A 26,650-nucleotide genomic window follows, 5' to 3' on the forward strand; every position below is an offset into this window, starting at 1 on the left:
TCAAGCTAAATCTCTCCAAAACTGAGCTCCTTATTTCCCCCCCTTCTTCTAAACTCTCCACCCCAATCTCTCTATAACTGTCAACAACTCCATCATTACCCCTACCCCGTATGCCCGATGTCTCGGGGTCACATTTGACTCAGATCTTTCTTTCACTCCTCACATTCAGTCATTGGCTAAAGCCTGCCGCTTCCACCTTTTAAAAACATCTCTAAAATTAGATACTTCCTTACACAAGACACAACTAAGATTTTAATCCACTCCCTCATTCTCTCCCGCCTCGATTACTACAACTCTTTCCTCTCTGGTCTCCCCACCTACCGCCTAGCTCCTTTACAATCCATAATGAATGCCTCTGCCAGACTCATCTTCCTTACACGTCGCTCTTCATCTGCTGCACCTCTCTGCCAATCTCTTCACTGGCTTCCTCTTGCCTCTAGGATCAAACACAAAATTCTCATTCTGACATACAAAACCCTCAACTGCACTGCTCCCCCCTATATCTCAGACCTTGTCTCCATATACTCTCCCTCCCGTCCCCTTCGCTCTGCTCACGACCTCCTACTCTCCTCCTCTCTTGTCACCTCATCACACTCCCGTTTACAGGACTTCTCCAGACTGGCTCCCATCTTGTGGAACTCTCTGCCTCGCTCTACAAGACTCTCTTCTAGTTTTAAAAGCTTCAAGTGCTCCCTAAAGACTCTACTGTTCAGGGATGCATACAACCTACGCTAACCTTTCTTTATACCAGTTCCTCTCCTCCATTGCTATCCCCTGAACCCCTTTTAGCATGTAAGCTTAAGAGTCCAGCTGTTTGTTGATCACCTTCTCAAGAGCTGACTACAACAGTGCAACTCTTGGCAGGGCCCTCTACCCATTTGATCCCTATAATTGTTTTGTTGTACTCCGCCTTTGTTAATAGCGCTGTGGAATCTGTTGACGCTCTACAAATAACCGATGATGATAATAATAATAAAATTACATGCCCTATCTGAAGCATGAAAGGTTTTTTTTTTTTGGACTTGACTGTCCCTTTAAATTTGCTAACTTTTTTCATGGGAAAAAGTGTAAGTTTAAGCTAAACTGATTATTTTGATTTGAAGCTAACTGGAACTGCATGTCTGTATATTAGATATGTACATTTATCAGTTTAGTTCACGGCCATATGCGTAATAAGGCGGTTGGTGGCGTTTTTTTGGCTCTTTTCGGAGCCGGATTTATTCTTGCAAAAGTTCAACATATTAATATCTGTGCAAATTCAGATCTTAGTGTGTTGCTCATTCACAAGTATACATCCGGCTCCAAAAAGAGTGAAAGGCCACAAGCGACCGCCTTATTACGCATTTTGGCAGTGAACAAAACTGCCGAATGCATATATCTACTGTATACAGCTTGACTTTAAAGGGCCATGTTACCAAAACAAGATTAGAAACCTAGTCATTGTATACATTATATTACAGGAACATTAAAGGGATAGTAAACCCCAAAATTTTCTTTTATGATTCAGATTGAAAATACAATTTTAAACAATTTTCAAATTGACTTATTTTATTATTAAATTTGCTTCATTCTCTTGTTATCCATTGCTGAAGGGACAGCATTGTACTACTGGCAGCTAGCTGAACAAATCTAGTTAGCCAATCACAAGAGACAAATGTGTGCAGGACCAATTAGCAGCAGCTCCCACTAGTGTAGGATATTTGCGTATTCATTTTTAAAAATGGATATTAAGACAACCAAGCACATTTGAAAATAGAAGTGAATTTAAAAGTGTCTTAAAATGACCTGCTCTATATAAATCATGCAAGTTTTATTTTGACTTTCCTATCCCTTTAAACACTAAGTGCTAGATTACGAGTGTAGTTTATTGCGCTAGAAGTAAGATTTTTGCGCTCGTTGGGTTACACTCGTATTATGAGTTGAAAGAAAACTGTTTTCGCTCTAGCGGTATGACAATTCTGGAATATGTGCGATGGTCTGGGATAGGGCTGGGCGATATGGGGGGAAATTGTGATTTAAAAAAAAAATTGCGATTTTCACATCAGCACCCCTATAACCCCCATAAGCCCCCCTCTGTAACCTACATAAGCCCCATCAGCTCCCCCCAATAAGCACCCCCTTTAACATCATAAGCACCGCCTGTAACCACCATCAGCCCCCAACCCACATAAGTCCCAGCGCACCCCCCTCCCTGTAACCCGTATCAGTCACAGCGCTCCCCGGTAAGTCGGCCCTCTCCCTGTAACCCGCATCAGCCACAGCGCTCACCGGTAAGTCATCCCCCCTCCCTAAAACCCGCATCAGCCACAGCACACCCCCTCCCTGTAACCCGTATCAGTCACAGCGCTCCCCGGTAAGTCGGCCCTCTCACTGTAACCCGCATCAGCCACAGCGCTCACCGGTAAGTCGCTCCCCCTCCATGTAACCCGCATCAGCAACAGTCTCTAGCCATCTGGCAGCAGTGTTTTCAACATAGTTTTATAGCAATGTTATATATAGATACAAGCACTGCCATAGACTGCTAAATACACGTGCACACTCTTGAACTCCTATTTGCCTTCCTAGAGTTACACTTTCAACAAAGGATATCAAAAGAACAAAGCACATTTTATACTAGCTCTGACCCATGAAAGTTTCATTTTAACTTTACTGTCCATTTTAAGCTATCCAAAGCACATATTAATTGCATAATTTAACATAAATTGATTTGATGATAATTTGTGCATTAGACTTAATATCCACTCATGCACCCTCAAGTTGTTTGGAATGGAGTGAGAGTGCACTTAAACCCAATTTTTATCTTTCATGATTCAGATAGAGAATACAATTTAAAACAACTTTCTATTATCTAATTTGCTTCATTCTCTTGATATTCTTTCCTGAAAAGCATATCTAGATAGGCTCAGGAGCTGCTGATTGGTGGCTGCACATAGATGCCTTGTGTGCTTGTCTGACCCATGTGCATTGATATTTCTTTAACAAAGGATAGCTAATGAATGAAGCACATTAGATAATAGAAGTAAATTGGAATGTTGTTTAAAATTGTATTCTCTGGCTGAATTATGAAAGAGAAAAATTTGGGGTTTAATGTCCCTTAAACTTAATCTATTTATATAAATATATATTAATTTCTACTCCTGAGAAATGTATGTGTGTATGTATATATAAAACAAAAAGAAGCAAGCACTCACCGGTATTTAAATAAAGGATATCTTTTAATCCCACAAGGAGTGACGTTTCGGAGTATTACCTCCTTCCTCAGACATTACTGCTGAAGGAGGTAATACTGCGAAACGTCACACCTTGTGGGATTAAAATATATCCTTTTATTTAAATACCGGTGAGTGTCTGCTTCTTTTTGTTCTGTATGCTTTGCCTGCTGCAGAACCCCGGTCAAAGATTTGTGAGTGCCATACTGGAATTGCACATATATATATGTGTGTGTGTGTGTGTATATATAAATGTGATTTAAAGAAGAGTGCAGCCTAGTGTTATACTTTGATGAATACAAATGTATTTATTTATATATAATGTTTTATATATCAGTAATTATAAGTATAAGAATTACTAAATATGTAAAATACAGCCTAGTTGTAGTCCGCTACTGGAGATGAAAGTTACTTGCTACATTTGTTATTTTATTGCTAAATATTTTAGATTTTATGACTTCTGCTCTGTAGACTGATGCTGATCACAGTAAGAAATGAGTACCATTGTAGTCCAAAAATAAATTTGATTGCAACGATAAAGCAATTTTTTGTTTTAATAAATGCTCACTTGAAATGTTTTATTAACGTGATTTGTGTAAAAAATAAATAAATAGTAAAATAAACTTCTTCCCTGCGAATGCGGATCTGCTTAAGTGATTTGCAAATCTGAATTCAAGTTTCATTTTATCAGTGCTGTATATATAATTATGGATAAACACATTCTATTAAACACATAGATTTGCAGGGTCACTAGAGCTAAAGTTGCACGTGCAAACAAATTTGAGCGTGCAGTCTTTGCACTACAATGTCACTTTACACTTTGTGCACTATAATGTCTCTTTAAAGTGACAGTAAAGTAAAAATTAAACTTGCATGGTTCAGACAGAGCATTTAAACAACTTTCCAGTTTACTTCAATGATCAAATTTGTTTGTTCTCAAAGTTTCTTTTGTTGAGACGTTTTCCTACATAGGTTTAGGAGCGGCAATACGCCACTGGGAGCTAGCTGCTGATTGGTGGCTGCAAATATATGCCCCCTGTGATTGGATAGCTCCCAGTAATGCATTTCTGCTCCATCAACAAAGAATACCAAGAATATCAAGACATTTTGATTAAAGAAGTATATTGGAACTCAAAATTAGGGTTTCCTGTCCCTTAAAGGGCAGGATTTCAAATTTGTATGTCTCCTCGCTAACTGTTTTTCTGTTTATTTCTGCAGACCTAGCATGTCTGGTTTACACCTTGTGAAGCAAGGTCGGGATCGGAAAAAAATAGATTTGCAAAGAGATTTCACAGTTGCCTCACCAGCTGAATTTGTCACCCGTTTTGGAGGAAATAAAGTTATTGAGAAGGTAGGTTCCATTTTGTTTCGGCTGTATTTTTTTTAAATACACAATTCAATCTTTAAAATGTTGTGCATTTTCTTTGGTTAAAGGGGTAGTAAAGTCAAATTTAACACAATATAACCACCAGTATTATTCACAGACCTTTAGAATGTAACCACTTGTAAATGTGTGTATATATATATATATATATATATATATATATATATATATATATATATATATATATATATATATATATATATATATATATATATATATATATATATATATATATATATACAGGTAGCCCTCAGTTTACGCCGGGGTTAGGTTCTAGAAGGAATGGTTGTAAATCGAAACTGATGTAAATTGAAACCCAGTTTATAATGTAAGTCAATGGGAAGTGAGGGAGATAGGTTCCAGGCCCCTCTCAAAATTGTCATAAGTAACACCTAATACATTATTTTTAAAGCTTTGAAATGAAGACTTTACATGCTAAACAGCATTATAAACCTAACAAAATAATCACACAACACAGACTTCACTTGCATTTTTCTGCAAACAGTTCTTTCTATGCATTTCAATCTGGACTGATTTATAGACGGGAAGATCTTGTTCCTTTGAAATCTGCTTGAGAGCTCAGGTCTGGTTAAACTGATTAATTTCAGCTTGCTTGGCTTTGCTGCAACACAAACGGACAGCTCCACCTACTGGCTATTTTAATAAATGCACTGCTTCTCAATGCTTTTCAATAGCAGTCACATGACTGGAAAAAAAGGTTGTTATTCTGAAACGGTGTAAATTGAACCGTTGTAAAACGAGGGCCACCTGTGTGTGTGTGTGTGTATATATATATATATATATATATATATATATATATATGTGACTCCCCGTGACAACTCACTCCAAGTTCCACCTGTAGCGGCTATCACGAGGCTGAATGTTCAGTTATCTCCCACAATATAAGTATAAAAGTTATCAAAAGGCTTACCCCTCTTCTGCCAGGACCTGCTTGGTGTAATCGGCAAAGGCTTCTGATGAAGTGCCGTTAAGGCAGGAAATGCGTCAGCTGCAATTTTCTGTTTGCTGTGCCCTTTCATTCTATTTAAGATTTTTCCAATAAAATGGACGTTTTAACCAGCTTATTGTCTCCTGACTTTATGATTTTGGAACCACTACTTTGTTGCTTAAAATTTAACACAGTCTAGACAAAAAGGTGGGGAAGAGTGCACTAAATATGTTAGGAAAATAAAATGAAATATTTAAGACAAGAAGGTACAGCAGTCATATATGAAACATATGCAGCATAAAAAGGAAGGGTGCATAATAAATTTGTATTCATCAAAGTATAGCACTAGGCTGCACTCTTCTTTAAATCACATTTATTTACTAAATCAATTCCCAAATATTAATACATCCTGTTAAAATAAAAGCACTTTCTCTTGTTAAGTGTATCCAGTCCACGGATCATCCATTACTTGTGGGATATTCTCCTTCCCAACAGGAAGTTGCAAGAGGATCACCCACAGCAGAGCTGCTATATAGCTCCTCCCCTCACTGCCATATCCAGTCATTCTCTTGCAACTCTCAACAAAGATGGAGGTCGTGAGAGGAGTGTGGTGTTTTATACTTAGTTTATTTCTACAATCAAAAGTTTGTTATTTTTAAATGGTACTGGAGTGTACTGTTTATCTCAGGCAGTATTTAGAAGAAGAATCTGCCTGCGTTTTCTATGATCTTAGCAGGAGTAACTAAGATCCATGGCTGTTCTCACATATTCTGAGGTGACTTCAGAGGGGGAATAGCGTGCAGGTTTTCCTGCAATAAGGTATGTGCAGTTATATTTTTCTAGGGATGGAATTTGCTAGAAAATGCTGCTGATACCGGATTAATGTAAGTAAAGCCTTAAATGCAGTGATAGCGACTGGTATCAGGCTTATTAATAGAGATACATACTCTTATAAAAATGTAATATAAAATGTTTGCTGGCATGTTTAATCGTTTTTATATGTGTTTGGTGATAAAACTTATTGGGGCCTAGTTTTTTTCCACATGGCTGGCTTGAATTTTGCCTAGAAACAGTTTCCTAAGGCTCTCCACTGTTGTAATATGAGTGGGAGGGGCCTATTTTAGCGTTTTTTTGCGCAGCAAAAATTACAGACACAGACATCCAGCTTCTTTTGGTATTAAGGGGTTAATCATCCATTTGCAAGTGGGTGCAATGCTCTGCTAACTTGTTACATACGCTGTAAAAATTTCGTTAGTGTAACTGCCTTTTTTCACTGTTATTTCAAATTTTGACAAAATTTGTGTTTCTTAAAGGCGCAGTAACGTTTTTTATATTGCTTGTAAACTTGTTTAAAGTGTTTTCCAAGCTTGCTAGTCTCATTGCTAGTCTGTTTAAACATGTCTGACACAGAGGAAACTACTTGTTCATTATGTTTGAAAGCCATGGTGGAGCCCCATAGGAGAATTTGTACTAAATGTATTGATTCACCTTAAACAGTAAAGATCAGTCTTTATCTATAAAAGAATTGTCACCAGAGGGTTCTGTCGAGGGGGAAGTTATGCCGACTAACTCCCCCCACGTGTCAGACCTTTTGCCTCCCGCTCAGGGGACGCACGCTAGTATGGAGCCAATTACATCAACGCCCATAGCGATTACTTTGCAGGACATGGCTGCAATCATGAATAATACCCTGTCAGAGGTATTATCCAGATTGCCTGAATTAAGAGGCAAGCGTGATAGCTCTGGGGTTAGAAGAGATACAGAGCGCGCAAATACTGTAAGGGCCATGTCTGATACTGCGTCACAATATGCAGAACATGAGGACGGAGAGCTTCAGTCTGTGGGTGACATCTCTGATTCGGGGAAACCTGATTCAGAGATTTCTAATTTTAAATTTAAGCTTGAGAACCTCCGTGTATTGCTTGGGGAGGTATTAGCTGCTCTGAATGACTGTAACACAGTTGCAGTACCAGAGAAATTGTGTAGGCTGGATAAATACTATGCGGTGCCGGTGTGTACTGATGTTTTTCTTATGCCTAAAAGGCTTACAGAAATTATTAGCAAGGAGTGGGATAGACCCGGTGTGCCCTTTTCCCCACCTCCTATATTTAGAAAAATGTTTCCAATAGACGCCACTACACGGGACTTATGGCAGACGGTCCCTAAGGTGGAGGGAGCAGTTTCTACTTTAGCAAAGCGTACCACTATCCCGGTTGAGGAAAGTTGTGTGTGGAGGGTTACCTTAAGAAAATGTTTATTCAACAAGGTTTTATTTTACAGCCCCTTGCATGCATTGCGCCTGTCACTGCTGCGGGGGCATTCTGGTTTGAGGCCCTAGAAGAGGCCATCCATACAGCTCCATTGACTGAAATTATTGACAAGCTTAGAACACTTAAGCTAGCTAACTCATTTGTTTCTGATGCCATTGTTCATTTGACTAAACTAACGGCTAAGAATTCCGGATTCGCCATCCAGGCGCCTAGGGCGCTATGGCTTAAATCCTGGTCAGCTGACGTGACTTCAAAGTCTAAATTACTCAACATTCCTTTCAAGGGACAGACCTTATTCGGGCCTGGCTTGAAGGAAATTATTGCTGACATTACTGGAGGTAAGGGTCATACCCTCCCTCAGGACAGGGCCAAGTCAAAGGCCAAACAGTCTAATTTTCGTGCCTTTCGAAATTTCAAGGCAGGAGCAGCATCAACTTCCTCCGCTTCAAAACAAGAGGGAACTGTTGCTCATTCCAGACAGGCCTGGAAACCTAACCAGTCCTGGAACAAGGGCAAGCAGGCCAGAAAGCCTGCTGCTGCCCCCAAGACAGCATGAAGGAACGGCCCCCTATCCGGAAACGGATCTAGTAGGGGGCAGACTTTCTCTCTTCGCCAAGGCGTGGGCAAGAGATGTTCAGGATCCCTGGGCGTTGGAGATCATATCTCAGGGATATCTTCTGGACTTCAAAGCTTCTCCTCCACAGGGGAGATTTCATCTTTCAAGGTTATCAGCAAACCAGATAAAGAAAGAGGCATTCCTAAGCTGTGTGCAAGACCTCCTAGTAATGGGAGTGATCCATCCAGTTCCGCGGACGGAACAAGGACAGGGTTTTTATTCAAATCTGTTCGTGGTTCCCAAGAAAGAGGGAACCTTCAGACCAATTTTGGATCTAAAGATCTTAAACAAATTCCTCAGAGTTCCATCATTCAAAATGGAAACTATTCGGACCATCCTACCCATGATCCAAGAGGGTCATTACATGACCACAGTGGACTTAAAGGATGCCTACCTTCACATACCGATTCACAAAGATCATCAACGGTTCCTAAGGTTTGCCTTTCTAGACAGGCATTACCAATTGTTAGGTCTTCCCTTCGGGTTGGCTACAGCCCCGAGAATTTTTACAAAGGTTCTGGGCTCACTTCTGGCGGTTCTAAGACTGCGAGGCATAGCGGTGGCTCCTTATCTAGACGACATCCTGATACAGGCGTCAAGCTTTCAAATTGCCAAGTCTCATACAAAGATAGTTCTGGCATTTCTGAGGTCGCATGGGTGGAAAGTGAACGAGGAAAAGAGTTCTCTATCCCCACTCACAAGAGTCTCCTTCCTAGGGACTCTTATAGATTCTGTAGAGATGAAAATTTACCTGACGGAGGCCAGGTTATCAAAACTTCTAAATGCTTGCCGTGTCCTTCATTCCATTCCACGCCCGTCAGTGGCTCAGTGCATGGAAGTAATCGGCTTAATGGTAGCGGCAATGGACATAGTGCCATTTGCGCGCCTGCATCTCAGACCGCTGCTGTCAGCCGCTCTGGAATCAATCCGGGATGTAACCCAACTGCTAGCGTGAATTGAAAGCACACGCTAGCACACTGAGAAATATCCAGGACGTGACCCACTCAGGAAGCAGATTAGAAGATAACAAAAATGAATATTGTTCCAGAATGCAGGAAAGCCACAAAGGATAAAACGTCCCTTTAAGTAGTACAAAGAACAAAAAGGAAATGCTCTTACTTTGAAGCTTCTGAAAAAGGTCCTCTTTAGCAGGCTTGTAAAACAAAGGAAAAGTTCTCTTTTGCAGCTTGTAAAAGTATAATGTCCCTTTAAGCAGGTTTATAACAAACAGAAAGGCAAAGTTCTCTTTTGCAGCTTGTAAAAGTAAATGTCCCTTTTAAGCAGGTGTATAACAAACAGAAAGGCAAAGTTCTCTTTTGCAGCTTGTAAAAGTATAATGTCCCTTTAAGCAGGTTTATAACAAACAGAAAGGCAAAGTTCTCTTTTGCAGCTTGTAAAAGTAAATGTCCCTTTTAAGCAGGTGTATAACAAACAGAAAGGCAAAGTTCTCTTTTGCAGCTTGTAAAAGTAAAATGTCCCTTTAAGCAGGTCTTGTTTAACAAAGAATAGGTTTAAAGGTAAAGGCCAAAGCAAGGTCAGGCAGGCAGAAGTCGGCATCCAAATATCAGCAAAAGGTATAGGCAAAAGACAGGGTCAGGCAAGCAGAAGTCGGCATCCAAGTGTCAGCAAAAGGGTAATAGCTACAGGCAAGGTCAGGCAGGCAGAAGTCAATGTCCAAATATCAGCAAGTAGGGATTAGGCAAGAGGCTTGGTCAGGCAGGCAGAAGTCGGTACACAGAAGAATAAAACTGATATGGTACTCACAATCCAGGGAAACAAACAAACGGGCCCAGATTCAGATCTCCCGCCGAGATTTAAAGGGCAGGAGCGTAACCGTCATCAGAGGGGTGTGAGAGAAAGCGTCATGTTGCTAAGCAACATGACGTCAGAGACACAGAGGAGTTCCGGGAGCCGCGGCGACACGGCGATGAACGGAAGCGCTCATGACAGCACCCCCTCCTCAAGGGCCCCTCCGGGGGACAGGACCAGGTCTATCAGGATGAGTCTTGTGGAAGGTCTTGACCAATATTGGAGCATTTACTTGATGAGCAGGTTCCCAAGAACGTTCCGTGACTGGATAACCCTTCCAATGAATGAGATAATACAATTTCTTGCCCCGCAATTTGGAATCTAGAATATGGCTGATCTCAAACTCAGGATGTCCATGCACCAATAACGGTGGAGGTTTAGAAAAAGGCTTAGAATACCTGTTAATCATCACAGGTTTTAAAAGAGAAACATGGAATACCGGATGGACTTTGAGAGACTTGGGTAAAGCTACCCGATAAGCAGTGGAACATACCTGACCCAGTATTCGGAAAGGACCCACATATCGTGGTCCCAATTTGTTAGAAGGTTGTTTCAGGCGAAGAAATCGAGAGGAAATCCAAACTTTATCACCAGGGCGATATTTGGGAGCCTTTTTCCGTCGAAGATCCGAAAAGAACTTGTAACGTCTAGAAGTTACAGAAAGAATACGATGTATCTTCTGCCAATGTCGAGTTAATCTTCGGGCTGTAAGATCAGAAGCAGGATTCACTGTGGAGGAAGTATGCAAAGGGAACGTCCTAGGCTGATATCCGTAAGCTGCATGAAAAGGAGAAGTCTGAAGGGAGGAATTGTACCGGGCATTATGGGCCAATTCAGCCAAAGGAAGGTAAGAAGTCCAGTTAGAATGATAATGATCCACATAATGTCTAAGATATGTTTCAAGACACTGGTTTACTCTTTCAGTCTGACCATTCGATTGTGGGTGGTGAGAAGTAGAGAGAGATATAGTAGTACCAAAATGTTTACAAAGTGACCTCCAAAATCGAGAAACGAATTGTACCCCTCTATCTGAAACAATATCAAGAGGAAATCCATGGATTCTTACAATATGTAGAATAAAAAGTTCAGAGAGTCTTTTGGCAGATGGTAATCCTGGCAAGGGTACAAAATGAGCCGTCTTAGTGAACCTGTCGACCACCACCCAGATAGTATTGTTCCCAGTGGACAAGGGAAGATCGGTAATAAAGTCCATGGATACATGAGTCCAAGGCTGGTGAGGTATAGGCAATGGTTGGAGTAATCCTGAAGGAAGTTGGCGTGGAGTTTTGTTCATGGCACATTGTGTGCATACTGAGACGTAATCCTTCACATCTTGAGAGAGTGTAGGCCACCAGACATGTTGTTTGAGGTTTCGAGTGGTAATACTGATGCCAGGATGTCCAGAAAGGGGACTATCATGAGCCCAAAATAAAATCTTGGAACGAAGGCGTTCAGGAACAAAGAGTAAACCACTGGGAGGTTTACAGGACAAAGGAAGACGCTCTTGAGCGGACTGTAATTCTTGTAACCAAGAAGTTGTTAACTGGGCAATGACTTCATGAGGTTGGAGAATGGTACCAGACTCAGGAACTGGGGTATCTTGAAATTGTCTGGAAAGTGCGTCTGCTTTAATATTTTTTGAACCAGGTATGTAAGACAAATTATAGTGAAACCGAGAGAAGAATAAGGACCAGCGTGCTTGCCTGGAATTTAGTCGTTTGGCTGTTTGGAGATACAGAAGGTTCTTATGATCAGTAAGTATAGTAAATGGCAAAGAAGTACCTTCCAGCCAATGTCTCCATTCATCCAATGCCATCTTGATGGCAAGTAACTCTTTATTCCCTACGTCATAGTTAAATTCGGAAGGAGTGAATTTTTTAGAGAAAAAAGCAACAGGATGAATCCTTCCAGTCTCTGGTATTCGTTGAGACAGAACCGCTCCAGCAGCAACAGAGGAAGCATCCACCTCCAGAATAAATTGAAACTCAGGATTTGGATGACGAAGGATAGGAGCTGAGGAAAAAGCTTCTTTGAGAGATTCAAAAGCTTCTATAGCCTCAGACGGCCATACTTTACAGTTTTGTCCTTTTCTTGTGAGAGAAGTAAGAGGAGAAGTAATAGTAGCAAAATTCTTGATGAACTTTCTGTAATAATTGGCGAAGCCTAGGAAACGTTGTAAAGCCTTCAAAGAATCAGGTCTAGGCCAATCCAAAATGGCAGAAAGTTTAGTAGGGTCCATTTCGAATCCAGATGCCGATATTACATAACCCAGAAAGGGTATGATTTTTTGATGGAAAGAACATTTCTCCAGTTTAGCAAACAGATGGAATTCTCTTAGACGTTGAAGTACTTTCTTGACGTGGTGCACATGATCTTGGTGGTTCTGAGAAAAAATTAAGATGTCGTCCAGGTATATGATAACAAAAATATTCAAAAAATCACGAAAGATCTCATTTACAAAATGCTGGAAAACCGCCGGAGCATTGCATAGCCCAAAGGGCATGACCAAATATTCATAATGCCCAAATCGAGTGTTAAAGGCAGTCTTCCACTCATCTCCTTTGCGTATACGGATCAAGTTGTATGCACCACGTAGGTCGAGTTTGGTGAAAATGGTGGCTCCCTGAAGATAAGTAAAAAGTTCAGGAATAAGGGGCAGAGGATAACTGTTCTTGATGGTAATCTGATTCAATCCACGATAATCAATACAGGGTCTTAATCCGCCATCCTTTTTTCCCACAAAAAAGAAACCAGCCCCTACAGGGGAAGAGGAGGGTCGAATAAATCCTCTAGCCAGATTGTCTTTTATATATTCTTCCAGAGCCATGTTTTCTGGTTTAGAAAGTGGATATGTTTTGCCTCGAGGATAGGCAGCCCCAGGAAGGAGGTCAATGGGACAATCAAAAGGGCGATGAGGAGGAAGACGTTCCGCTTCTTTTTTGGAGAAGACATCCACAAAGTCATGGTAATGCATAGGTAAGGATTCCGGAGTTTCAACTGTGAGAGCAATAGTGAGTGGTAACTTAGTAATCTCTTGAAGACATTTAGTCTGGCATGTAGATCCCCAGGAAGTGAGTTCACCGAAAGTCCAAGAAAAAATGGGATTGTGAATCTGGAGCCAGGGTAATCCCAAGATAATGGGAAATTGCGGAGTGGGAATGACATCGAAACAAATTGTCTCAGAATGAAGTATTCCTACGGTGAGGATTAAGGGTTGAGTAGAAAACTGAATGTATCCAGAACCCAAAGGATCTCCACTGACCGTAGAGACTGAAATGGAATACTCCTTCTTTAGTAAGGGTATAGAATGAGTAGAAACAAATGTAGAGTCAATGAACACACCTCCAGCACCAGAATCAATTAGGGCTTGGGTATAGATCTTCTTTTGTCCAATTAGAAGAGTTACTGGAACAAAGAGTTTCTTGTATAGGGAATGACCACTATTTTGGCTTAACTCAGTTCCCTGGACTAGAGTTAAGCCCTGGCTTTTACTGGCCTAGTAGGACAATCCCTTAATAAATGTCCTTTAAGGCCACAGTACAGACATAAGCCAAGAGTCCGTCTTCTTAAGCGTTCAGTCTCAGTTAATTTTATACTTCCTACTTCCATGGGTTCAGCCTGATCAGTAGTAGGAGAGGCTGGAGTGACTGGACTAGAAAAACGAGGAGCTAAACGAAAAGGAGTTCGAGTGGCAGTCCTCTGTGTTCTATCCTTTTCTTGTTGGCGTTCACGAAACCTGGCGTCGAGACAGATACAGAGATTTATTAAGGCTTCTAAGGACTCTGGAAGTTCACGATACACCAATTCATCCTTGAGACGCTCAGAAAGTCCTTTACGGAAAGCGGCTCTGAGTGCTCCCTGATTCCAAGTGGTTTCAGAGGCAAGGGTGCGGAACTCAATTGCATATTGAGAGACTGGTTGATTTCCTTGACGTAAATCCAGGAGAGTTGCTTCAGCAGCGGATGACCTTCCAGGTTTATCGAATACGTTTGAGAATGTAGATAGAAATGTATCAACATCCAACAGTATAGGATCATTCTTTTCTAGCAAAGGTGACACCCAAGCCAAGGCTTTTCCTTTCATTAAGGAAATAAGAAACGTGATTCTAGAAGAGGCAGTAGCAAAGAGAGTAGGGCTATTTCGGAAATGAAGACGGCATTGATTCAAAAAGCCTCTACATTCTTCAGGATTCCCATCATATTTATCCGGAAGAGGAATCCTGGGACTTAGTTGTACCTGAGACTGATTGTTAGGAATCGGAGGAGGTAATGCCTCAATCGGATTTGGATTGGGATTAGGATTGGGAGGTGCGGTAGCAACCAAATTTTGTAATAGAGCAGTAATTTGATCAAGTTTAGTGTCCAGAGACTGCAAGTGAGTGGCATGAGAACCCAAGAGCTGTCCCTGGTGAGCCACGGCCATAGATAATTCAGTGGGGTCCATTTTTATGGCCCGTTTGTAATGTCAGCCGCTCTGGAATCAATCCGGGATGTAACCCAACTGCTAGCGTGAATTGAAAGCACACGCTAGCACACTGAGAAATATCCAGGACGTGACCCACTCAGGAAGCAGATTAGAAGATAACAAAAATGAATATTGTTCCAGAATGCAGGAAAGCCACAAAGGATAAAACGTCCCTTTAAGTAGTACAAAGAACAAAAAGGAAATGCTCTTACTTTGAAGCTTCTGAAAAAGGTCCTCTTTAGCAGGCTTGTAAAACAAAGGAAAAGTTCTCTTTTGCAGCTTGTAAAAGTATAATGTCCCTTTAAGCAGGTTTATAACAAACAGAAAGGCAAAGTTCTCTTTTGCAGCTTGTAAAAGTAAATGTCCCTTTTAAGCAGGTGTATAACAAACAGAAAGGCAAAGTTCTCTTTTGCAGCTTGTAAAAGTATAATGTCCCTTTAAGCAGGTTTATAACAAACAGAAAGGCAAAGTTCTCTTTTGCAGCTTGTAAAAGTAAATGTCCCTTTTAAGCAGGTGTATAACAAACAGAAAGGCAAAGTTCTCTTTTGCAGCTTGTAAAAGTAAAATGTCCCTTTAAGCAGGTCTTGTTTAACAAAGAATAGGTTTAAAGGTAAAGGCCAAAGCAAGGTCAGGCAGGCAGAAGTCGGCATCCAAATATCAGCAAAAGGTATAGGCAAAAGACAGGGTCAGGCAAGCAGAAGTCGGCATCCAAGTGTCAGCAAAAGGGTAATAGCTACAGGCAAGGTCAGGCAGGCAGAAGTCAATGTCCAAATATCAGCAAGTAGGGATTAGGCAAGAGGCTTGGTCAGGCAGGCAGAAGTCGGTACACAGAAGAATAAAACTGATATGGTACTCACAATCCAGGGAAACAAACAAACGGGCCCAGATTCAGATCTCCCGCCGAGATTTAAAGGGCAGGAGCGTAACCGTCATCAGAGGGGTGTGAGAGAAAGCGTCATGTTGCTAAGCAACATGACGTCAGAGACACAGAGGAGTTCCGGGAGCCGCGGCGACACGGCGATGAACGGAAGCGCTCATGACAGCTGCAATTATGCATGCTAAGTCAGTGAAATGGGTATTACTCAGATTTGTCCCCTCTACTAAATCTGGACCAAGAGACCAGAGATTCTCTTCTCTGGTGGCTATCTCGGGTCCATCTGTCCAAGGGTATGTCCTTTCGCAGGCCAGATTGGACGATTGTAACAACAAATGCCAGCCTTCTAGGTTGGGGTGCAGTCTGGAACTCCCTGAAGGCTCAGGGATCGTGGACTCAGGAGGAGAATCTCCTCCCAATAAATATTCTGGAGTTAAGTGCAATATTCAATGCTCTTCTGGCTTGGCCTCAGTTAGCAACACTGAGGTTCATCAGATTTCAGTCGGACAACATCACGACTGTGGCTTACATCAACCATCAAGGGGGAACCAGGAGTTCCCTAGCGATGTTAGAAGTCTATAAGATAATTCGCTGGGCAGAGACCCACTCTTGCCACCTGTCAGCGATCCATATCCCAGGCGTAGAGAACTGGGAGGCGGATTTTCTAAGTCGTCAGACTTTTCATCCGGGGGAGTGGGAACTCCATCCGGAGGTGTTTGCTCAATTGATTCATCGTTGGGGCAAACCAGAGTTGGATCTCATGGTGTCTCGCCAGAACGCCAAGCTTCCTTGTTACGGATCCAGGTCCAGGGACCCAGAAACGACGCTGATAGATGCTCTAGCAGCGCCTTGGTTCTTCAACCTGGCTTATGTGTTTCCACCGTTTCCTCTGCTCCCTCGACTGATTGCCAAGATCAAATAGGAGAGAGCATCTGTGATTCTGATAGCGCCTGCGTGGCCACGCAGGACCTGGTATGCAGACCTAGTGGACATGTCATCCTTTCCACCATGGACTCTGCCTCTGAGACAAGACCTTCTAATACAAGGTCCTTTCAATCATCCGAATCTAATTTCTCTGAGACTGACTGCATGGAGATTGAACGCTTGATCCTATCAAAGCGTGGCTTCTCTGAGTCAGTCATTGATACCTTAATACAGGCACGAAAGCCTTTCACCAGGAAAATCTACCACAAGATATGGCGTAAATATCTTTATTGGTGTGAATCCAAGAATTACTCATGGAGTAAGGTTAGGATTCCTAGTATATTGTCCTTTCTCCAAGAAGGTTTGGACAAAGGATTATCAGCTAGTTCCTTAAAGGGACAGATTTCTGCTCTGTCTATTCTTTTGCACAAGCGTCTGGCAGAGGCTCCAGACGTCCAGGCATTTTGTCAGGCTTTGGTTAGAATTAAGCCTATGTTTAAACCTGTTGCTCCCCCGTGGAGCTTAAACTTGGTTCTTAAAGTTCTTCAGGGAGTTCCGTTTGAACCCCTTCATTCCATTGATATTAAACTTTTATCCTGGAAAGTTCTGTTTTTGATGGCTATTTCCTCGGCTCGAAGAGTCTCTGAGTTATCTGCCTTACAATGTGATTCTCCTTATCTGATTTTTCATGCAGATAAGGTAGTTCTGCGGACCAAACCTGGGTTTTTACCTAAGGTGGTTTCTAACAGGAAAATCAATTAAGAGATTGTTGTTCCATCATTGTGTCCTAATCCTTCTTCAAAGAAGGAACGTCTTTTACATAATCTGGACGTAGTCCGTGCCTTGAAGTTTTACTTACAAGCTACTAAAGATTTTCGTCAAACATCTACACTGTTTGTCATTTACTCTGGACAGAGGAGAGGTCAAAAAGCTTCAGCGACCTCTCTTTCCTTTTGGCTTCGGAGCATAATACGCTTACCCTATGAGACTGCTGGACAGCAGCCCCTGAAAGGATTACAGCTCATTCTACTAGAGCTGTGGCTTCCACCTGGGCCTTTAAAAATGAGGCCTCTGTTGAACAGATTTGCAAGGCTGCGACTTGGTCTTCGCTTCACACCTTTTCCAAATTTTCCAAATTTGATACTTTTGCTTCTTCGGAGGCTGTTTTGGGGAGAAAGGTTCTTCAGACAGTGGTTCCTTCCGCTTAATCCCTGCCTTGTCCCTCCCATCATCCGTGTACTTTAGCTTTGGTATTGGTATCCCACAAGTAATGGATGATCCGTGGACTGGATACACTTAACAAGAGAAAACATAATTTATTCTTACCTGATAAATGTATTTCTCTTGTAGTGTATCCAGTCCACGGCCCGCCCTGTCATTTTAAGGCAGGTCTAAATTTTAATTAAACTACAGTCACCACTGCACCCTATGGTTTCTCCTTTCTCTGTTTGTTTCGGTCGAATGACTGGATATGGCAGTGAGGGGAGGAGCTATATAACAGCTCTGCTGTGGGTGATCCTCTTGCAACTTCCTGTTGGGAAGGAGAGTATCCCACAAGTAATGGATGATCCGTGGACTGGATACACTACAAGAGAAATAAATTTATCAGGTAAGCATAAATTATGTTTTTATATCCCATACAAAGTATCTGGCAAACTAAGCAAGCGTAGCAAGGTTCTGTGTAATCCAAAGTATAATAAAAGTCAAAGACAGACAGAATCCCAAAAATTTCCACTAGGCACAAACCGGTAAATACATGAGACCAAGATTTAAATACTTCCACAGTCAAAGATATTGCCCCGTAGCACATCACACGATTGTATTTCAAATGGACATGCTAGGGATATCCACCTGGCGAGCCTGCAGCTCCACATGCCGCTTTCCTTACGCCTTTATCAAGAGCTCGGATCGTCAGTCAGATCTCACATCCGTACTCCCAGTGACTGAGTTCCTCTCAGCACAACGCCAGTAAACTGGGCAAGGAATCAGAGAGCGGTAAACCAAACAACCAGCATGATTAAATGTAGCCACCAATCAGCAAGCGCTACCCAGGTCTGAATCAAAAATGGGCCGGCTCCTAAACTTAGATTCTTGCGTTTTCAAATAAAGATACCAAGAAAATGAAGAACAATTGACAATAGGAGTAAATTAGAAAGTTGCTTAAAATTGCATGCTCTCTCAGAATCATGAAAGTTTAATTTTGACTAGACTATCCCTTTAAAAGAAAATATAATGGTCTTTAATAAGAAAAAACCCTAAGCAGTGGGTTATACTTAATAAAAATCATTGCAATATATATTTGTCATTTTACAATGATTTTACCATTTATTTCTATTTTTTTTTTTTTAATTCATTTGTGTGGGGTCTATAACTTCCTGTCACAGCCCCATATGGGGGCTGGGGTCTCTACAGGAAGGCTGAGTACTTGTTTTTCCTTTGGAGTTTTGCTAGGAGACGTCTAATCTAGCTGCAATCAGTTTATTGCCCATGTTCGGTAGAGGATTTTCGCTGCAAAAATCATGTAGAACCTAAGTTTTGTAATGCCAGCTCCCTTATCTAGCTGTGTAGGCAGTGGCTACACTGAGAATTTGTCATTTAGCAACAACAAAAAAGTATGTTTTTTTTGTTGTTGCTGTTTTGAACACAATCCGTTTCATTTTATGTTTTCTCTGATTTAACATTTATTTTTTTTCTACTAAAGGATCACTTTCATATCCCTTCAATGGTGAATTGCCACGCAGATATTGCTGTAATTGGCTAAAAAGTTTAGCGATATTCTTCCCAAAAGCTGCTTCTGCTGAGAGGCCAGATGTTATGGGGGAACGGTGCAGGTTTCAAAGGGGCTAAACTTATAGTTAGGAGCTGGAATTTTGGTATTACAGGTCTGTAGCTGAACCTGGCCGCTGAGGCTATCAGAGCTAGCATATGTGAAAAGCTGTCAAGCACTGCCTGTGTTTTGTTCAGGTCAGCAATTTATTGTTGCTTTGGGGCAAACCTTTGTGTTTAACTCCTTTGGAAGAGATAAACATATAGTTCTGGGCAAGCATTAACGCAATTATAAATTGTTCTAAAGCTTCAGAGCATTTTCTTGCTGAATCTTTATGTCCTTTTTAAACATGGCGATAATAATTCCATTTATTTGACATATCCAAGTCAGTAATGTTTGTAATTACCATTTGGGATATTATCAAAAGTCTTTAAATTATAATTGAGCCAGTTTCTTCAGGGCTTTTCTTTCTTTTTAAGTTAAGTTTTGAATGGCTCGTGACTTCTGCTTAGCTGGTCTTTCTAGTCTCTGTTATTAGATAAAAAATAAAAAAAAGCTTTGACTCACAGATCACTTATTAGATAAATTAACTTTTTTAGTTAACTTTTTTTCTTCTTTGCTGATGTCTCAGCTTTGTGAAAAAGATTTCGGATGTTAGTATAACATTTCTAATGACTGTGAAATAGCGTATTTGAACAGAAATGATATCCCTTCAAACAGTGTAATGTAATGAATAAAACCAATGCATTAGACATGTTTGTATAAACCATGCTGTATTGCATAGTGCTGGAAACCAGGATGGATACAAATCAATGATTAAATAAAATAAAACTTTTTTATTTGCCTCAGATTAATTTTTTACTTAAATCTGTTTTTTTTTTGTTTGTTTTTTAAATAAAATGATTTTTGAGAAAAAATTATCTAAATATAGTTTACAAGGTTTACATATTTTTGTCAAATGAATTCCAATAATACAGACACTCTATCCCAGAGGTGTCTAAGATTTTTTTGGGCAGTTTTTCTAACATGCGTTTTCTGCACAGCAGAAAAGTTATAAAATAAACATAGTTTTGCCACTGCCGGCGAGACCTGCACTATTATGGGCCGAAAAAACCTTAGCGACTGGTGACGCACAGGGAGCATTGTGGTCGTTAAGGGGTTTATACCATTGTTACTTTGCAAAACTATTTAAAGGGACATAATACTCATAAGCTAATTCACTTGAAAGTGATGCAGTGTAACTGTAAAAAGCTGGCAAGAAAATATCTACTGAGCATCTCTATGTAAAAAAAGGAAGATATTTTACCTCACAATTTCTTCTGCTCACCAGATTAAGTGCTGTGTAAACAGTTATACTTCAGCTAATGTCCAGCTGCAAGTTGGAAAACCCCCCAAAAAAACCATAGCCAATCGGCATCAGCAGTCCTGAGGTAATGCTTTCCCTTTGCTATGATCTCATGAGATTTCAAAGAACTTACTTAAAGGGTCATTATACACTAGATTTTTCTATGTATAAATGTTTTGTAGATGATGCATTTATATAGCCTATACAACTTTTTTATTTTATTTTTTTATAGTTTTGCTTACTTTTAAATAACATTGTGCTGATTTCAGACTCCTAACCAAGCCCCAAAGTTTTACTTTTACTACTGTTTGTGTAAAGAGTATTTTCATATGCAGAGGAAGGGGGAGGGGGGCGGTCTGCTTTTTTGCTATAGAACCACTTTCAGTGAAAACAGTGCTTAACTGGGAGCTTCTAAGTAAGTTTTTAAACTGGTTTTATACTTGATTTTTAGATCAGTATCTGTGCATATTATTCTTTATATTAGTGTCTATTACATGCAGTTAAATGAAAATTGGTGCATACTGTCCCTTAAAATAGAATAGGAAAATAACGTAACTGTGCCTGCACATGATAGATGCACTCTCCCTAGCTTGTCCTGGGGCATTTATTCTAGGATGGGAATACAGGTGGCCCTCGCTTTACAACGGTTCAATTTACACCGTTTCAGAATAACAACCTTTTTTTCCAGTCATGTGACTGCTATTGAAAAGCATTGAGAAGCAGTGCATTTATTAAAATAGCCAGTAGGTGGAGCTGTCTGCTTATGTTGCAGCCAAGTAAGCTGAAATTAATCAGTTTAACCAGACCTGAGCTACCGAGCAGATTTCAAAGGAACAAGATCTTCCTGTCTATAAATCAGTCCAGATTGGAATGCATAGATAGAACTGTTTTCCGAAAAATGCAAGTGAAGTCTGTGTTGTGTGATTATTTTATTAGGTTTATAATGCTGTTTAGCAAATGTTTTTGTTCATTTAACTTAGTTTAATTATATATTCTGTGTTGTGTGATTATTTTATTAGGTTTATAATGCTGTTTAGCATTTAAAGTATTCATTTCAAAGCTTTAAAAATAATGTATTATGTGTTACTTATGACAATTTTGAGAGGGGCCTGGAACCTATCTCCCTCACTTCCCATTGACTTACATTATAAACTGGGTTTCAATTTACAACGGTTTCGATTTACAACCATTCCTTCTGGAACCTAACCCCGGCGTAAACTGAGGGCTACCTGTACTTGGGACATTTGAGGAAAAATATCTTTCTTTTTTACATAGAGATGTTCAGGTGATATTTTCTGGTCAGCTTTTTACAGCTATGCTGCATCACTATCAAGTGTTTCAACATTTGGGTATCATGTCCCTTTAAATTGTTATTATAAGGGAATGATTGTTTTTCTCCGTCTAAGAAAAGTTGTCCAGATATGAATGATTAACCTAGTAGTTATCTGATATAACTGTAAATCTATTCTGTAAAGTTATTATTCTAAAAATGTAACCTTCTTCTGGTTATAAATATTTAGACAATAACAACCATCAAGAATAAGTTTTTATGTAGAAACTCACACTTTAAATGGAGTCTTTCTGATTAGTGATTTAAATCAAATCCACCCAGATGGAAAGTTTTTTTTGTCCATTTAACTTATGTATTAAATCATTAAAAATATCAACTAAAGATAAAAAGAAAAAAAAAACAAAATATATATAGGTTTTATAAATAAATTTTGGTTTTAGGTGCTTTCCTTAGTAAAACAATTATTTTTCCATGTTCTATAGTAGCACTGAGTTTTCCAGTAAACCAACTCCCAATACAGGAGTAAGTAACATGCCTGCACAAGTTTCCCACAGCTGCCCAGTGCGTGCCAGTAGTACACTACTTATTTCTGTAGCAGGAGATGATTGATAAAGCACTTGGCATCAAGGGTTCATGGAAAAAGGGGATCTTTTTAGCAATAAATACTCTTTAAAGGAACATAAAACAGCTTGTAATTTCAAGACTTTTCTGAAGTATTTTTTAGTAAATTAAAATACCAGACTATTGACAATAATTTTTTAAAGCATTGTTTTTCGTTGCCAAACTCCTCGCATGACTTACCTTATTTGGTGGGGCAATATTCACGGCGCCATTCACTATTAATGGGACAGTAAACACTAAAAATTTTATTGTTTATAAAGATAGATAATCAATTTAGTTACCATTCCCCAGTTTTGCATAACCAACACTGTTATATTAATATACTTTTTACCTCAGTGATTACCTTGTATCTAAGCTTCTGCAGATTGCCTCCTCATCTCAGATGTTTTGACAGACTTGCATTTTAGCCAGTCAGTGGCGGCTCATAAAAAACTCCACATGTGTGAGCACAATGTTATCAATATGGCATGAACTAACGCCCTCTAGCTGTGAAAAATGGTCAAATGCACTGAGCTAAGAGGCAGCCTTCAAGGGCTTAGAAATGAGCATATGAGCCTACCTAGGTTTAGCTTTCAATACAGAATACAGAGAGAACAAATTAAATTTGATGATAAAAGTAAATTGGGAAAGTTTTTTTTAAAATTGACATGCCCTATCTGAATCATGAAAGTTTAATTTGGACTTTACTGTCCCTTTTAAGTAGCATGTTTCCGCACTGGATGAGGGAATCGGCTTCATAGAAGAGAAGAATCGCACTACACCAAAGTAGACACCATCATCCAGCATGAGAGCTTGCTACTTAGGGCTCGATTTATCAAGCTGTTCGCCTCTCTACGACTGCAGGCTCTCACAAGAGAACCTGCAGCCAGTATTTATCAAGCAGAAGTCATGCTCCACTTCTTAGGTGGAGAATTTTAATCTCCCGGTCTCATCCGCCTGGGGAGATTGACAGTTCCTGCCTACGCATTATTGGCTGTGCGTGGGCAGGGGCGGTGTTTCACAAGAGCCCAAAATAGCGCTCTTGCAATATGTGCTATCATTTTTAAAGAATTTTACCATTTGTTTATTTATTTTTTAAACTTCAATTGTGCAGTGTCCATTACTTCCTGTCACAATTCCACAAGGGGACTGGTGTCTCTACAGGCAGCCAAAGGATCAGATTTTACTTTGAAGTGTTGTTGGTAGACAACATAAAATAGCTGCAGTCCGTTTATTGCCAGTGCTCAGTAGAGGACTTTTGATGCAAAAATCATGTGACAATAGAACGTAGGTTTCTTCTAAAAGATACGACGAGTCCACGGATTCATCCTTTACTTGTGGGATATTATCCTCCTGCTAACAGGAAGTGGCAAAGAGCACCACAGCAGAGCTGTCTATATAGCTCCTCCCTTGACTCCACCCCCGTTATTCTCTTTGCCTACTCTAAGTACTAGGAAGGGTAAAGTGAAAGAGGTGATAAAATGTTAGTTTTTATTTTCTTCAAGCAAGAGTTTTTTATTTTAAATGGTACCGGTGTGTACTATTTTCTCTCAGGCAGCAGATGGATGAAGACTTCTGCCTGGAGGCTGATGATCTTAGCATTTGTCACTAAGATCCAGAGCAGTTCCCACAGAATGGCTGAGGAGTACTTAAGAAACTTCAGTGTGAGGAACGTTTTTCATGCTATAAGCAGTGAGGTATGTTCGGTCATTTTTTTCTGGAGAGACTGTGGTATTTCAGAATTGGCTGACAGTATCCCCATGAGGAAAAGGGTAAGCAGTAATCCTAAAAGATATAGAGGGGTATTACTAAGCTTGCATAATAGGGGCTAAGAAAAAATGGTTGACACTGAGTTTGAATGTTTGTGGGCAAACGTTTATTTAACTGGGAGTGCTGATAACGTTTTTGGAAGGAAAGTTTTTTTATGCTTAAATGAGAGGGTACACTTGGCTTCTTTTTGGGTTTAGGAACCCACATGGCTAGTTTGAGACCGCTCTGGTGCGGTTCATTTGAAGTGAGAGACATCGAGTGAGATGGGCGGGGCCTATTTTCACGCCTCAGTTGCGCAGGTGTATTTGACAGGCAAGCAGCAAGCTCCAACTTTGGTGGGCCCTTGTGAGAGTATTGGGCCAAATTGAAGCTTTAACCCTGTTTTACAGATCCCTGAGGGCAGGTAGGCGCCACAGCAGGGCTGTGGCGAGGTGCAGGGGGTGTTTTTTTTCCGGATTTAAACGTTTATTAATTATCCTTTTTTTCCAGTAAGGGTTAAGTGTTCCTTTCCTTGTGGGGCAAACTTAGCTGCATAGTTTGAATGCTTATATCATAAAATTGAAACAATTTGATTGTTTTAAAGCAGTTTTGCAAAACGTGTATGCTTTTTTTTTCTCTTAAAGGCGCAGTACCTTTTTTTAAGATTATTATTTTTTCACTAAATAAAGTGTTTTTGGTCATTACTAGCCTGTTTAACATGTCTGACATTGAGGAAAGCCAATGTTCAATGTGTTTTAGAAGCCATTGTGGAACCCCCACTTAAAATGTGTCCCTCATGCACTGAAAGGGCAATAAATTGCAAAGAACATATTTTAGCTGATAAAAGTATGTCGCAGGATGATTCTCAGTCAGAAGAGAATCAGGTTATGCCATCTAATTCTCCCCAAGTGTTACAACCATTAACGCCCGCACAAGCGACGCCAAGTACTAGTGCGTCTAATTCTTTCACCCTGCAAGATATGGCCGCAGTTATGTCTACTACCCTCACTGAGGTTTTATATAAACTGCCTGGGTTGCAGGGGAAGCGCAGTAGGTCCGGTGTGAGAGTAAATGCTGAGCCCTCTGACGCTTTATTAGCCATCTCCGATGTACCCTCACAATGTTCTGAGTTGGGGGTGAGGGAATTGCTGTCTGAGGGAGAGCTTTCTGATTCAGGAAAGATGTTCCCTCAAACAGACTCGGATATGACGGCTTTTAAATTTAAGCTAGAACACCTCCGCTTGTTGCTCAGGGAGGTTTTAGCGACTCTGGATGATTGTGCCCTATTGTAAATCCACCAGAGAAATTGTGTAAAATGGATAGATATCTAGAGGTTCCTGCTTACACTAATGTTTTTCCGGTCCCTAAGAGGATTTCGGACATTGTTACTAAGGAGTGGGATAGACCAGGTATTCCGTTCTCTCCCCCTCCTACTTTTAAGAAAATGTTTCCCATATCAGACACCATTCGGGATTCGTGGCAGACGGTCCCTAAGGTGGAGGGAACTATTTCTACCCTGGCTAAGCGTACAACTATACCTATTGAGGATAGTTGTGCTTTCAAAGATCCTATGGATAAAAAATTAGAGGGTCTTCTAAAGAAAATATTTATTCATCAGGGTTTTCTTCTGCAACCTATAGCGTGCATTGTTCCTGTAACTACTGCAGCTGCTTTTTGGTTCGAGGCTCTAGAGGAGGCTCTTAAGGTTGAGACGCCATTAGATGATATTCTGGATAGAATTAGGGCTCTCAAGCTAGCTAATTCTTTCATTACAGATGCCGCTTTTCAACTGGCTAAATTAGAGGCAAAGAATTCAGGTTTTGCCATTTTAGCGCGTAGAGCGTTATGGCTTAAGTCCTGGTCTGCTGACGTGTCATCAAAATCTAAGCTTTTAGCCATTCCTTTCAAGGGTAAGACCCTATTTGGGCCTGAACTGAAAGAGATCATTTCAGACATCACTGGAGGAAAAGGCCATGCCCTTCCTCAGGATAAGACAAATAAGATGAGGACCAAACAAAATAATTTTCGTTCCTTTCGAAACTTCAAAGGTGGTCCCTCTACCTCCTCCCCTGCTGCAAAGCAGGAGGGTAATTTTGCTCAATCCAAGTCAGTCTGGAGACCTAGCCAGATTTGGAATAAGGGTAAACAGGCCAAGAAGCCCGCTGCTGCCACCAAGACAGCATGAAGGGGCAGCCCCCGATCCGGGACCGGATCTAGTAGGGGGCAGACTTTCTCTCTTTGCTCAGGCTTGGGCAAGAGATGTTCAGGACTCCTGGGCTTTAGAAATTGTGACCCAGGGGTATCTTCTAGACTTCAAAGATTCTTCTCCAAGGGGGAGATTTCATCTTTCTCGATTGTCTGTAAACCAGACAAAAAGAGAGGCGTTCTTACGCTGTGTA

The 26,650-nt window shown here is 40.6% G+C and overlaps 1 protein-coding gene across 1 annotated transcript in view; it reads left to right on the forward strand.

Annotated features, from left to right (window-relative positions):
• The window catches only part of ACACA (acetyl-CoA carboxylase alpha), a 1,007,059-nt gene that overhangs the window by 40,043 nt on the left and 940,366 nt on the right, over positions 1-26,650 (forward strand). The window contains exon 3 of the mRNA XM_053706820.1: positions 4,428-4,560. Coding sequence (XP_053562795.1) covers positions 4,428-4,560 — 133 coding nt within the window. The remainder of the gene's footprint in view (positions 1-4,427; positions 4,561-26,650) is intronic.

This window comes from Bombina bombina, chromosome 3, assembly GCF_027579735.1.
Source record: "Bombina bombina isolate aBomBom1 chromosome 3, aBomBom1.pri, whole genome shotgun sequence".
NCBI classification, from domain to species: Eukaryota; Metazoa; Chordata; class Amphibia; order Anura; family Bombinatoridae; genus Bombina; species Bombina bombina.